The sequence below is a fragment of the Equus quagga genome, chromosome 5, assembly GCF_021613505.1.
Source record: "Equus quagga isolate Etosha38 chromosome 5, UCLA_HA_Equagga_1.0, whole genome shotgun sequence".
In the NCBI taxonomy this organism is placed as follows: Eukaryota; Metazoa; Chordata; class Mammalia; order Perissodactyla; family Equidae; genus Equus; species Equus quagga.
In genome coordinates, this window is record NC_060271.1 from 43,059,641 (window position 1) to 43,075,120 (window position 15,480).

Sequence of the window (15,480 nt, forward strand, 5' to 3'; positions counted from 1 at the left end):
TGGAGAGGAGCTGCAGAGACAGAGGACCCAGGGAGCTGCAGAGAACCCCTGGAGGGTCCCCAGCATCAGGGACAAGTGCTGGAGAGAAGCTGCAGAAACAGAGGACCCAGGGAGCTGCAGAGAACCCCCAGAGGGTCCCCACCACCAGAACGGATTCGAGGGAACAACACCAAAGCTCCCACAGGTAGAGAAGAGTGCTTGTTCCTATCAGCCAGACTAGAAAATCTCCTAGTTCATGGGGCACTGGGCAGAGTACTTGGAAGGATGCTGCCTCAGTAACAGAGAATAATTAGGCCTACACTACACACTGCTCTGGCCCTGCCCCCCAAAATTTTAAAAGCAAAGTCTGAGACGGTCCATCAGTTTCCATGTAACTTAACTGTGTCTCAGAACAAAACTCAACAATTATCTATAGGAACACAAAAACATTCAGCACCATTCACAACATCTGGCATCCAATCAAAAATTACTAGGCATGCAAGGAAGCAAGAGAATACAACCCACAATAAGGAGAAAAATTAACCAAGAAAAACCAACCCAGGGCTGGCAGAGATGGCAGAATTAGCAGACAGGGACAATAACAGTTATTATATTGTATTCCATATAGCTAGAGGGAAGGTTACACGGAAGATGTAAAACAACAAAAAAGACCCAAATAGAACTTCTGGAAGTGAAAACTACAATATGTCAGATGGAACATACACTGAATGGAAATAACAACAGGTTAGATATTGCAAGAGAAAATATTAGTGAACTTTGAGACACAGCAATAGAGACTATCCAAAATGAAACTTAGAGAAAAACAAACAAACAGACCAGCAGTGGACTGTTCAAGCAAGCTGTATACATGTAACTGGAGTCCCAGAAAAAGGAGAGACAGAAAAGAGAGAAAAAAACGGGAAGAAAATTTTCTGATTTGATGGAGACTATAAACCTATAAATCCAAGAAGCACAGGGAACTCCAAGCACAAGAAACACGGACACCACACCTCGGCACGTCATCATTAAACTGTTCACATCAGTGATGGCGAGAAAATCTTACCAGCATCCAGAGACCTGCTCACGAACATGAAGGAGGACAGGAGACTTCCTGTCAGAAATGATGCAAACGAGAAGACAGTGGAGCACATCCTTAAAGCACTGACAAATAAAACTGTCAACCTAGAATTCCACGCTCTGCTAAAATATCTTTAAAACATAAAAGTGACATGAAGACATTTTCAGACACACAAAAACTGAAAGAATTCATCACCAGTTAGACCCATACTACAAGAGGTGGGAAAGGAACTCCTGCAGGCAGAAGGAGAATGATACCAGGTGGATCTACAGACAGGAATGAAAAGCCCTGGCAGAGATAACTACATGGATAAATATTTAAATCTCTTTAAAAGATAACTACTTAACTGAGAAAAATAACAACGTAGCATGGGACTTATACACAGAAGTACAATATACGCCAACCTACAAAGTTCAGGGGGGTTAATGCAAGACGGTATTGTAAGGTTTTTATACCTCACGTGAAGTGGTATAATATCTCTAGAACATAGACTGTGAAAAACTAAATATCCACACCTTAAACTCTAAAGCAACCATAAAATAGAGCCCGCTCTAAATATAAAGACATACATAGGCTAAAAGTAAAAGGTGGAAAAAGATATAACCTGCTAACACTAATCCAAAAAAAACTGGAGAGAAAATATTAATATAAGACAAAGTATATTTTAGAGCAAAGAATACACAAGGGATAAAGAAGGTCATTTCAAAATGATAAAAGGGAAATTCATCAAGAGAACATAACAATCCTAATCATTTATGCACAAAATAGAGCTTCAAAACACATGAAGCAAAAACCCAGAGAACTGCAAGGAAAACCAGACAAACCCACAAGTACGGTCAGAGACTCAACACTCCTTTTGAGGTAGAACAAGCGCTCAGCAAATTAGCAAGATAGAGACGACCTGAACAGACTACCAATCAACCTGACCTAATTTACACTGATGGAACATTCAACCCAATAGCAGCAGAACACATTTTTTTCAAGTGCATACAGAACATTTAAGATAGACCATATCACAGACCATAAAACAAGTGTCAGTAAATATAAAAGAATTTTTTAATTTTCTCTGACCACAATGGGATTAAATTAGAAATCAATAACATAAATAGATTTGGAAAATCCCCAAATATGTGATAATTAAACAATATATGATAACATATATATAGATATTTGATAAAATAAATGATTTCAAAGAAGACATCAAAAGGCATATTAGGCAGTGTTTGAACACAATGAAAACGAAACACAATGTATAAAAAAGTGTGGGATGCAGCTAAGGGTAAAAGGAAAATTTATATTAAAATCCATTAGGAAAGAAAAATGTCTGAAATCAATGGCTTCAGCTTCCATCTTAAGAAACTGGAAAAAGACGAGCAAGATAAAACAAAAGTAAGCAGAAGAAAGGAAATAATAAAGATCAGAGTAGACATTAGTGAAGTAGAAAACAGAAAAACAGTAAGTAGAGAAAATCAATGAAATCATAAGCTAGTTCTTTGAAAAGAACAATAAAATTGATCAAACTTTAGCCAGACTATCAGGAAAAAAAGAGAAGACACAGTTACCAATTTCAGAAGTGACAGAGGGAATATCACTAAAGATCCTACAGATATCAAAAGAATAAGGGAATGTTACGAACTTTATTCCAATATATTTGACAACTTGGACAAAACAGACCAATCCTTTGAAAGACACAAACTAACAAAGTTCACTCAACAAGAAGTAGAAAGCCTGACCAGCCCTGTATCTATTGAAGAAATTGAATTTGTAACTAAAAACTTCACCAAGAAAACTCTAAGCCCAGATAGCTTCACCAGTGAGTCTGAGCAAATATTTAAGGAGGAAATAATACCAACTCTACATAAACTCTTCTAGAAAACTGAAGAGGCGAAAACACTTCCCAATTCATGCTATGAGGCCAGGGTTATCCTGATACCAAAACCAGACCAAGTCATTATAAGAAGAGACAAAGCTAGACACCATAGTTCTCATAAACACAGATCTAGAAATTCTTACGAAAATTTTAGCAAAATGAATTCAATATATAAAAAGGATAATAGAGGGGCCAGCCCCATGGCCGAGTGGTTAAGTTTGTGCGCTCTGCTGCAGCGGCCCAGGGTCTCACCGGTTCGGATCCTGGGCGCGGACATGGCACTGTCTGTCAGGCAGTGTTGAGGTGGCGTCCCACATGCCACAACTAGAAGGATCTGCAACTAAGATAGACAAACATGTATGGGGGGGAGGGGAGGAGTTGGGGCGATAAAGCAGGAAAAAAAAAAAGATTGGCAACAGTTGCCAGCTCAGGTGCCAATCTTTAAAATAAAAGGATAATACATTATGACCAAGTGGGGTTTATCCCAGGAATGCAAACATATTTTAACACTTAAAAGTCAACTGTAATTCAAACTGAAAAAGAAACTTAAAAATAAAAATATTATGATTATCTCAATAGATGCAGAGAGATTTGACAAAATCCAGTGTCCACTTCTGATTTAAAAAAAATTCTCAGGAAATTAGAAATAGACAGGAACTTCCTCAATTTGATAAAGGGTCTCTAAAAAACCTAGAGCTCACATAATTAATGTTTTCCCTCCAAGATCAGGAAAAACACAGGCTATAGCTGCTCCTACAACTTCTATTCAATGTTTACTGGCGGTTCTAGTCAGTTCAATAAGACAAGAAAATAGATGAAAAAGATCCAGATTGGAAAGGAAGACGTAAAACTGACTTCCACAGACATGATCGCACATATACAAAGTCCTATGGCAGCTACAGTTATTAGAACTAACACGTGAGTTTAGCGAAGCTGTAGGAAAACGATTAATATACAAAAATCAATTATATCTCTATATCCTAGCAACGAACAACTGGAAATGGACACTAAAAAACAATCCTATTTATAATATAAAATACTCAGGGATAAAACTGACAAAAGACATGCACGATCTGTACACTGAAGACTACAAGATGTTGCTGTGAGAAATTAAAGAACACCTAAATAAACGGATAGATATACCAGGTTCATGCAAGAAAGTTGGAAGACTTGCACTCCCTGATTTCAAGACTTCCTAGAAAGCTACCGGAATCAGAATGGTGGGGTACTGGCACACAGGGTTCATTAATTTTGTTCATCTTTTCAGGGAACCAACTTTCAGCTTTAATTTTCTGTATTGTCTGTTTTCTATTTGGTTGATTTCTGCTTTTATCTTTATTATTTCCTTCCTTCTACCTAGGTTTACTTTGCTCTTTTTTTTTGCTGGCTTCTTAAACTGGAACTTTAGATCAATGATTTGAGACATTTCTTCTCTAATATTAGCATTTCAATTCACTAATATCCTTACAAGCCCCATTTTAAATGCATCCCCAAAATTCCAGTATGCTGTACTTTCATTATTACTGATTTTGAATATTAGAAATTTTCTAACATTCTTTGTGACTACTTCTTTTACTCATGGATTATTTAGAAATATGTTGTTTAGTTTCTAAGCGTTTGGGTTTAAACGTCTTAGTTTAATTGATTTCTAACTGAATTAACTCTAGCCAAAGAGCATCGTTTGCACAACATCACTTATGTTAAACTTGAGACTGATATTACAGCCTGACACGTGTTCTGTCTCAGTGAGCACATCGTGTGCACTTGAGAAGCACGTGTATCACACAGCTGTTGGGCACTGTGTTATCTGAGCATCAATTAGGTCAAGGCAGCTGAGAGCACTGTTCAGATCATCTATTTCTTTACTCATTTTTTTTTAACGATTTTATTTTTCCTTTTTCTCCCCAAAGCCCCCCGGCACATAGCTGTATATTTTTTAGTGGTGGGTCCTTCTAGCTGTGGCATGCGGGATGTGCCTCAGCATGGCCTGATGAATGGTGCCATGTCCACACCCAGGATCCAAACTAGTGAAACCCTGGGCTGCCGCAGCACAGCACGCAAACTTAACCACTCGGCCATGGGGCTGGCCCCTCTTTACTCATTTTTTGTTCAGATGTTTTATCAATTGCAGAGACAGGGTGTTAATTCTTCAACTATGATTACAGAATGTTTATTTCTCTCTTCAACTCTTTCCATTTTTGCTTCGTATCTTTCAAGCTCTGTAATTAGCAAATACACATTTACGGTTATGTCTTCCTGATGAATTGACATGTTATCATTAGGAAATGTCTCTGGTAAGACTGTCTTGAAGTCTATTTCACTAACACAGGTGCTCCAGCCTTTTCATACTTATTATTTGGGTTGCGCATCCTTCTTGTCCATTATTCTCAACCCACTTGTGAATTTATATTTAAATTGTACTTTGCAGACAGCACATAGTTGGATCTTGACTTTTTAAATCTGTTCTGACCATTTCTTCCTTTTTATTGGAGTGTTTAGTCTATTTCATGTAATTATTGATATAGTTGGGTTTAGAGCTTTTATTTTATCAATTTGATATGTTCCCTGTTTTTCAGTTGTTCTTGTTGTTGCTCTATTCCTCCTTTCCTGCTCTTTTAGATTATTTTTAAAAATTACATTTTACTTTATCTCTTGGATTTTTAGCTAATGTTTGCATCTCACACTCCATCTTAATTAGATCTTGCCATAGGTTCAAAAACATCTATGATGGCAATGTTTTCTGGAGACAACTGTCAATGTTTGAGTTTCTGCCACTCATTTGCTGTGACTTCGGGCAAGTTAAGTTACTTAACCTGTTTGTGCCTTAATTGTTCCATTTATAAAAAGGAGATAATAACTTTCAGTTATAAAATGCATTTGTGGTCATGGTCCTTAGACCCAACTTACTATTAGAGTCAGGGTGTAAACTGGAGGAACTTGGGCTTTCCAGAAAGCAAAAGACAGAGATACAGTTTAAGAACATCTGGGCTCTGATTCTGCTTTCTCTTCTTGGAATAAAGATGTCACCTTGCAGATGCTGAGACTAGTTTAAGATCAGGAGAAACGATTATCAGTAAATATTCCTTAAACGAAAGCATATAGATTTTAGTATAAATTCTTTCAAAATAGTAATATAAGACCAAAGTGTAACAAGTATAATGGTTAGTCAAAAAAGAGTTTTCCGTACTAGGTGAGACCCCACCTTGCATGGGCTGTGTCATTGGCAGCTACGTGCCCACAAAGAAATCCAAAGTACTAAGAAAAGGTACACTAAAAAATATGCATCTGCTCTTGTCCTGAGTGACCAGCTCACTCCCAATAAAACCCCATCTCTGCCCAGTTAGAAACATAACCCAACCTCACAACAGTTGTGTCTCTGGTCTTTTCCCACAGTCCACAGCCCACCTGCCAACTCTCCATCTCAAAGGGCTATTGCGAGGCTGAAGCGAGTTAATTCCTATGAAGAAGCAAGGACAGGGAATGGCACACAGAAACCGATCAACACGTGTTAACTAACGGACCTCTGAACACTAGCAAAGATAAATGAGATAATCCAAAAACCTCACTTAACATATATGTCACCATTTCTTCATCCACCAAATTGTGATGAGTAACAAAAAAGTCAAAAGGATAGAAAGCAGTAAAAAGGGATAAGAAGACATCAGAGTAATTTACCAAGTCATTATGCCATTAAAGGAAGAGAGTTTTAAACACCCTATTCTCACTGCTATCAGACCAATACAAACATCTGAACATATATATGATCCATCTAATCACAACTACAGCCAAAGTTCGAAACAGACACCTTCTTTCCAGGTAAGCAGCAAAGTGACCTAACGCAGCCCCTCGACACCTGCACTGCTACTTGCTAACAGCAGGGGGGCTTCCTCCCACACACCAGGTGCTAAGCGCTCTAGGTGTATCAGCTGATTTGATGGGCAAATGACATAACTAAGAAATACAGTCCAAACTACGTAACCAATATAAAAATATTTCCAAAATACTCTAACTGAATTCAAGGAAAAAGTACAATTTAGGAGTTAAAACTAAGTAAATGATATTACTGACTTTTGTTTTCTCGTGACAGCATACTTAACGGTGCGTGCATTTTAAAGTAAATGGTAAATGTGGTACCTGACTCTAGGGGTGGGACGTGGACGATGGCACTGCTGTAACTGCACTGGCTGATGCCAGAGCCCAGGCGCAGCGCCACCGCGGACAGGGTCTGGGGAGCTCCCGCTTCAGCGTCTGTGCACCGTCCACTGGTGGGCATTTCTGATTTAGGTACGGCTGGGATCTGAGAAACAGCTGGTAATATAAGAGAAACTGACAGTGAAAAGAAAAATCCCCAGCAGGAAATTTATATTAAACACTCACAGTTTACAGACATTTATAACTGGAAAATTAAAACCTACTGGCCATAAAGAGGCAAGATGAAACCAGGATTATTTGTGATTCCTATGAAATAATTACAGACAAAAAAATGAAAGAGAGACAGAGAGAAGGGAGTGGCTTCGTACAAATTAAGTCTTTTTATCAAAGAGTGAAGGGCGTTCCTGTTACCTTGCGATGCTTGGACATCATCTGCCTGGTGGTTTTCTCTGTCTTCTTCTGAGGATGAAGAAGTTGTGTTTGCACAGGATATACACTTTCTTTTCAAAGCTGGAATGTTGTAGCTCTTCAGGTATCTGCAATAACATAAGAGGGTCACTATTCCTGCCTGTCCCCCAACTGCCATTTGGCACCTTTCTGCTTCTCTCACACCACTTCTATTTGGGGTACCTTGCACTTTCTTCTTTGATGTGACCATCCCAGCCTGAATCGCTGGACTGTGACATCTCTTTTGCTATGGTCTTGAATTGATCTTCAAATCTTGCATTATTTAATTTTGACAAGAGTAGCTCTTGTCCTCTCAACTATACTATAGCTGCTCCCAAGAAAGGAGGCATGCCCCGAAATGTTCAGTATATTATGAACCGTATGCAGGAGGCGCTCCAGAAATACCTACTGATGTATAGTGAAAAATCAAGACACAAAGGCCAGCAAACATGATACGAAGGCTCCACAGTGACAATGCATGCTTCTGGAAAAACTAATATGCTATCAAAACTTGCGTCTCCTACCTGATAACACTATCAATACAGCTTATCTGCTGATAGGATGGGCTATGCTGATCTTTTCTCAAATCCTCACAAGACTCAGTGTACACGCTATTATTTTTCAATGTCCGGAAAGAAGAAAAGGCCTTCTGCTCATCTGAAAGAGAACGAAAGGATGTGCAATTAAAATTATCTATCACATACTTAAGAACATGTACCGTTCCAGCAAAATTAAATCATGGTACTTTATAATATATACATTCCATAGAATATTGCGTAGCTATCAAAAATGAGCTCAGATCTAAATGCACAGATACAGAAAGATAAACAGAATGAAGACTTGAACAATTACATTTGTATTTTTTTTAAAAAAGGAGTGAAACAAATGTTTCAGGCAAAGATCTTCAAGGAATAAAACTATTAGGTGAGGGGCTGGTTCGGTGGCAGAGCAGTTAAGTTTGCACATTCCACTTTGGTGACCCAGGGTTCACCGGTTTGGATCCTGGGTGCAGACCTACGCACTGCTTATCAAACCATGCTGTGGTGGGCGTCCCACATACGGGGTGGAGGGAGACGGGCATGGATGTTGGCTCAGCGCTAATCTTCTTCTTCATAAAACTACTACTAGGTGAAAGGTTGATGGAGAACTTTACAGTGTGGAGCCGACACTGCCTGTACAACCGAGGGATCTTGTCATCACCAGGAGTGGGGCCACCAGACACCGTGCCCTAATTATGTGTCGCAACGTGATGTGCAGAGCATTGCCTGTGTTCAACCTGTGTCCGACATCACTTTCTGTGGTGACAGAATTGTTCTTCACCTGTGCTGTCCAACACGGTAGCCACTAACACCACACAGAGCAATCAAGCACTTGAAATGTGGCTAGAGGAACCAAGGAACTACAGTTTAAATTTTACTTATTTGTAATTAATTTGAATTTAAATCGCCAAATGTGGCTAGTGGCCACCGTATCGAATAGCAGTGGTATAGTAAGAAGAAAAAAGCCCTCAGGCTAGAGCAGCGAAGGACTTAAATTTTCTGTAGAGAAGAACAAGCCAGTGAAGGAACTGAAAAAGCACATGCAGAAAGGTAAGAGAGACCCTGCAGAGCAGGTGCCATGGCCACCAGGAATGGAAACAACGTCAAGGAAGGAGTAACTACTGATCACGTCAAACACTGCTGAGACGTTGAGGGAGGAACGCCAGCTACTGTGGCTGCTCCTAAAAAGGTCATTTTAGCTGCTCGGGAGAGGGTTCTCTATTTTCAGAGGGAATTATGGAAAAATGACTGCTTAACTTTCACTCATTAACTTTTTTACTTTTATTTATTTATTTATTTTTAAAGATTTTATTTTTTTCCTTTTTCTCCCCAAAGCCCTCTGGTACATAGTTGTATATTCTTCGTTGTGGGTCCTTCTACTAGTTGTGGCATGTGGGACGCTGCCTCAGTGTGGTTTGATGAGCAGTGCCATGTCCGCGCCCAGGATTCGAACCAATGAAACACTGGGCCGCCTGCAGCGGAGCGCGCGAACTTAACCACTCAGCCAAGGGGCCAGCCCCAACTTTTTTACTTTTAATTTTTAAATAATTTAAACTTCGAGATGGTTATAAAAATAGTACAGAATTCCCATTACACCCTTCACCTAGCTCCACTAACATAACATCCTATGTAACTGTAATAAAATGAACAAAACTCAGAAATCAACAGTAGTACCCACTAACTGATCAACAGGCTATTTGCATTTCACCCAGTTTTCCATCAAATGTCATTTTTCTGCTCCAGGATCTCATACTGAACTTAGCCGTCAATGTCTTAGTCCTTGTCTTTCATGATCTCGACACTTTTGAGTTTCTCTGATGTTTTCTCACGACTAGGCTGAGGGTATGCCTCTTGGGGAAGATGACCACAGAGGTGCTGTGCTCTTCCTAGGGCATCGTAACGGGGTACATGATGTTGATGTTTTATTATTGGTGCCTTATCCTTGATCATCAGTTCGGGTGGAGTCTGCCAAGTTTCTCCTATGTGAAGTTACTATTTTACAATGTAATAAATAATGTAAATAACAAATGTTTTGGATGAATACTTTGAGACCATGTAAATATTGTTTCACTTACACTTTCCCTACTGGTTGTGTAACAATGTGAATGTACTTAATGCCACCAAACTGTACACTTAAAAACGGTAAATTTTATATGTAAATAAAACCACAATTTTAAAAAACCTGTCATCTAATTTTAGCTTTCATTGGAGGATACTCCCTGCAGCAATTATTACTGTGGAATTTCTTTTCTCTTCCGGTTTTATTGAGATACAATTGACATACAGCAGTGCATAAGTTTAAGCTGTACAGCATAATGACTACTGTGGAATTTTAACACCTATTTTCCATTTTCCTCATTCCTTCTACATTTATTAATCAAACTTCCTCTGTTAGGAAGACGTTCCCCATTCTCCCCTTTACATTTATTCATCCAATCATTTATTTATCAGTATGGACTCATGGATATTTATTTGTTGGGTAATCCAATACTATCATTATTTACTTTGTTGCTCACATTGTTCCAGTTTTGGCCATGGGATGCTCTCCTAATGTCTCCTGTGTCCTTTTGACATGCCATTCTCTGTCTTCTTTTTCTTGAACACATTCTTACTTCCTGGCTCTGGCTTCTTTTATTGGAAAAATACATTTAGAAATCAAGACCTGGGTGCTAGATGTGCTCCGTGCTCAATGCATCCCTCCTTGTGGGTCTGGTCAAAACTAGTAATATATGTATGTATATTGACCCCGTCTGTCTGTCCACCCATCCATCCAGCCAGCCATTAAACAAAAAGGCATGAGTTCATGCTGATGCTTTTAACTCCAATCCCACACCAGAGAGTTCACTCCAGCATTCCCTCTTGGTTGTCTGTAACTTCTTTCCCTGATAGCGAGGAATCTGGTTATTGTTTTCTAAAATGTATACACCTATTTGTTCAATCTTAGTATGCAGATGAAGTAGCTTCAGAATTTTGCTAGCCCACACACAGGTGAGAAACAAGTTTATCAACTTCACTGCAGTGCTTGTGTACGTCTGTATTTTGTATTTGGTCCTAGCGTACCTAGTTAAAACACTGATTTCCAAAGCTACTTGGCTCTTTTCCTCACTCCCTTCAGGATATTTGTCATTCATTTGTAATACAGTCAAATTTACTTGTCACAGCCTGCATACCAGCCTGGGTTCCCTCTAGGTTCTGGAGTGGGATGAAGTGTACAGATCTATGGATTTTAACAAATGCACACAAAGTTGTGTATCCACCACTAGGGGAACACACAGAACATTTCCATTGCTCAAATGAGCTGCCCCCAACCTTAGCAAATACTGATGTTTTCCAGATGTAGCACATTCCAGAAGGAATGCTTTTCCAGAATAGAATTATACAGTATGTAACCTTTTGGTTATGGTTTCCTCTACTTAGCAAAATGCATTTAAGATCCACCTACACTGGTGTATGAATCAAGTTCATTCCTCTTAATTGCCGAGTAGTATTCCATTGTGTGGACGTACCACAGTTTATCCATTCACTCATTGAATGACATCTAGATTGTTTCTGGGTTTTGTTGAGTGTGAATAAAGTGTAATAACCATTCACAGTTAGGTTCTCGTGTGAACTTGAGTTTTTATTTCACTTAGATAAATAACTAAGAATGAAAATGCTGAGTCATATGGTAAGAGTACATTTAACTTTAAAAGAAACTGCCAAACTTTTCCAAGTGGGTGTACAACCTTACATTACCTTCAGCAATATATGAGAGTTCCAGTTACTCTGCATTCTTGCCAGAACTTGTCTCTTCATTGTCTTACCAATGTCTTACCAGTGTCTTTCAAAGAGAGTTTTTTAATTTTGATAAAGTCCAATTTATCAATTTTTTTCTTTTATCGATCATGCTTTTGATGTCATATCTAAAACCTCTTTGCCAAACCCAAGATCACAAAGATTTTCTCCTGTGTTTTCTTCTACAAGACGCAGTTTTAACTTTTACATTTAGGTCTATGATCAATTTTGAGTTAATTTCTGTATAATGGGTGAGGTATGTCTTGAGGCTCACTTTTTACATATACAGATGTCCAATCATCCAGTATCGTTTGTTGGAAAGACTATCCTTTGTCCATTGACTTGACCTTGCACCTCTGTCAAAAACTGACTGCATTTGTGCAGGTCTATTTTGGGACTTTCTAACCTGTTCCACTGATCCATCCTTCCACCAATATCAAACTGTCTTAATTATGGGAGCTTCACAGTAAGTTTTGAAATCATGTAGCGTGAGTCCTCCAACATTATTTTTCTTTTTCAAAATTGTTTTGGCTATTTTAGCTCCTTTGTCTTCCCATATACATTTGGGGATCAGCTTGATGATATCTATAAAAAAAAAAATCCTGCTGAGAGTTTAATTGGAACTACATGGAATGTATACATCAAATTGGAGAACTGACATCTTAATGATACTGAGTATTCCAAACTGTGAACATGATACATCTTTCCATTTACTCAGTTCTTTTTCTAAAAATATTTTTCTTTCATCAGTGTTTTGTAGTTTTCTGCATATGGATATGTTACATATTGTGTTAGTTTTATATCTAAGTATTTCAGTTTTTTTGTAGTTTATTAAAAATCTGTTTCCAATTGTTCCTTGCTAGTATATAGAAATTTAATTGATTTTATATACTGAACTTGTATCTTGTGAACTTGCTAAAATTAGTAGCAGATGTTTTTGTAGATTCTTTAGGATTTTTCTATGTAGACGATCATGTCATCTGTGAATAAAAACAGTTTTATTTCTGCCTTTCCAATCTGTACGTCTTTTCTTTTTCTTGCCTACTGCACTGGGTAGGACTCACAGTTTGGTGTGAAAAAGAAGTGGTGAGTGGACACCCTGGACTTATTCTCAAAGAGTGAAAGCATTTTCTTACCATTAAGCATGATGTTAGTTGTAGGTTTTTGTAGATGCTTTTTTGTTAGGTTAATGAAATTCCTTTTCTATCTCTAAATTTTGGGAGTTTCTATCCTGCATGGATGTTGAATTTTGTCACATGCTTTTTCTCCATCTATTGGAATAAGCAGTTTATCTTTTTTATTCTGTTAATATGGTGAATAAAAGTGATTGATTTTCAAATATTGAACCAGTCTTGCATTTCTAGTATTAACCATGCTTGGTTGTGATAGATTTGTCCTTTTTTTACATTGCTGGTATCAATTTGTTAATATATAATTGAGGAGTTTACAAATAATATATAATTGAGGAGTTTAATGAGGGATACTGGTCTGCAGTTTTTTTTTTCTTGTAACGTCTCTATCTTGTGTTAGTATTAAGATAATAATGGGTCCATAAAATGAGTTTGGAAGTTTCCCTTCTTGGCATTACTATGTCCTTAAATATTTGACGGAATTCTCCAGTGAAGCCATTTGAACCTGGAGCTTTCTTTGTTGGAAGGTTTTAACTTCACATTCAATTCTATAGTAGCTGTGTCTATTCTAGTTATCTATTTCTTCTTTATAGAGTTTTGATAGTTTGTAACTTTTAGGTAATTGGTCTATTTCTTCTAAGTTGTTAAGTTTACAGGCACAGAGTTGTTTGTAGTCCCTTTAACATCTGTGGGGTCTGTCTTTCATTACCAGTATTGGCAATGTGCATCTTCTTTTTTGTGTGTGTGTTTTGTTCAGTATAGCTAAACGTTTGAGTGGAAATGACTAAAACAAATCTTAATTAAATTGGAGTCAGGAAGACCTGTAGGAGGAGCCCTCATGTCCTATCATACATCATCAATTAGACCAAACAGGAAGAGACTAGGCTTGTATCTCTGACAGGAAGTAAAATTACTTTAGTAATAAAGTAAGATTTCTCTCTCTACCTGGCAACGGCTCAGCCAATGAGAAATGCTGCAGCCCAGCCAATGAGAAAACTGCAGCTCAGCCAATGAGAAAGGCAGCAGCTCAGCCAATGAGAAAGGCAGCAGCTCAGCCAATGAGAAGCCGCTGCCACCCTGCACTGTTACTTTCCTCCAATGGACTTTCTGTTTAGAACAGCCCCTCCTCCTTCCCCCTTTTCCTCTATGAAAGCAACTCCTCTCCCTTGTTCTCTGGATTTTCCTATGGTTTGCCACAGCATGCACAACCCAAATTGCAATTCTTTTGGCTATTCCTGAATAAACTCATTTTGAGATAAAATAACAGGTAAATTTGCTTTTTAAGTTGACACATTTTTTATTTCATTAATTTTCTCTTTTTTTTCCTGTTTTTAATTCATCTGGTATCTGGTCTTTTTCTTTCTTTCCTTCTGCTTACTTTGGATTTAATTTGCTCTTCTTTCTCCTGTTTCTTAGGGAGGAAGCTTAGATCACTGATTCAAGACCTTTCTTCCTTTTACCATAGAAACACTTAATGCTATAAATTCCCCTTTAAGCATTGCTTTGGCTGCATCCCACAAATTTTATGTTGTATTTTCAGTTCATTCAGTTTAAGATGTTTTATTTCCCTAGAGACTTCGTCTTTGACCTGCATGTTATTTAGAAGTGTTATTTAATTTTCAAACATTTGGAAATTTTCTAGATACCTTTCTGTTACTGAGTTCTAGTTTAATCCATTAGGTCAGAGAATACACTTTGTATGATTTCTATCCTTTAAAAATTCTTAAAGTTTGTATTATGGCCCAGAATATGGCCTCTGTTAATGAATGTTTCATGTGCCCTTGAGAAGAATATACATCATGTTGTTGTTGGTTGGAATGTTCAATAAATGTCAATTAGGTCAACCTTGTTGATAATGTTGTTCAGGTCGTCCACATCTTCACTAATTTGCTTCATGTATTTTGAAGCTCTGATGTTAGGTGCATAAACATTCAGGATTGTTAAACGTTCTCAGAGAACTAACCCCTTTGTCATTATGCAACATCCCTCTGTAACCTGATCACGTCCCTTGTTCTAGAGTCTACTCTGTCTGACCTTCATACAGCTTTTCAGCTTTTGGATTCCTGTTAATGTGTTATATCTTTTCTAACCTTTTGCTTTTAATGTATGTTTTTATTTTCAAAGTGTGTTCTTGTAGATAATACGCAGCTTAATCTTGTTTTTTCATCCAATTTGACAATTTCAGTCTTTTAACTAGTATACTGAAATCACTCACATTTAATGTGATTACTGATATAGCTGATTAAAATACACAACATTGCTAGCTGCTTTCCATTTGTTCCATCTGGTTTTGTTTGTTTTTTTCCCTCCTTTTCTGCCTCTTTTTGGGTTGAGTGTTTTAAATTCCATTTTATCTCCTCTACTGACATATTTATACTTCTTTAAAAACTTTTCCCAATAATTTTCCTAAAGTTTACAATATATATATTTAAAGAATCAGTGTCTACCTCCAAATAATACACTGTTCCACATACAGCATAAGGTCTTTACAACAGTATATTCCCAATACCT

At 37.8% G+C, this 15,480-nt stretch overlaps 1 protein-coding gene across 7 annotated transcripts in view; it reads right to left on the reverse strand.

The window, feature by feature from the left end:
• PER3 (period circadian regulator 3) overlaps nt 1-15,480 on the reverse strand; it is a 56,783-nt gene that overhangs the window by 18,215 nt on the left and 23,088 nt on the right. For all 7 annotated transcript variants that reach the window (XM_046661993.1, XM_046661999.1, XM_046661994.1 and 4 more), the window contains 3 exons: nt 8,051-8,183; nt 7,491-7,615; nt 7,062-7,235 (listed from right to left, as the gene is read on the reverse strand). In XM_046661993.1, coding sequence (XP_046517949.1) covers nt 7,062-7,235; nt 7,491-7,615; nt 8,051-8,183 — 432 coding nt within the window. The remainder of the gene's footprint in view (nt 1-7,061; nt 7,236-7,490; nt 7,616-8,050; nt 8,184-15,480) is intronic.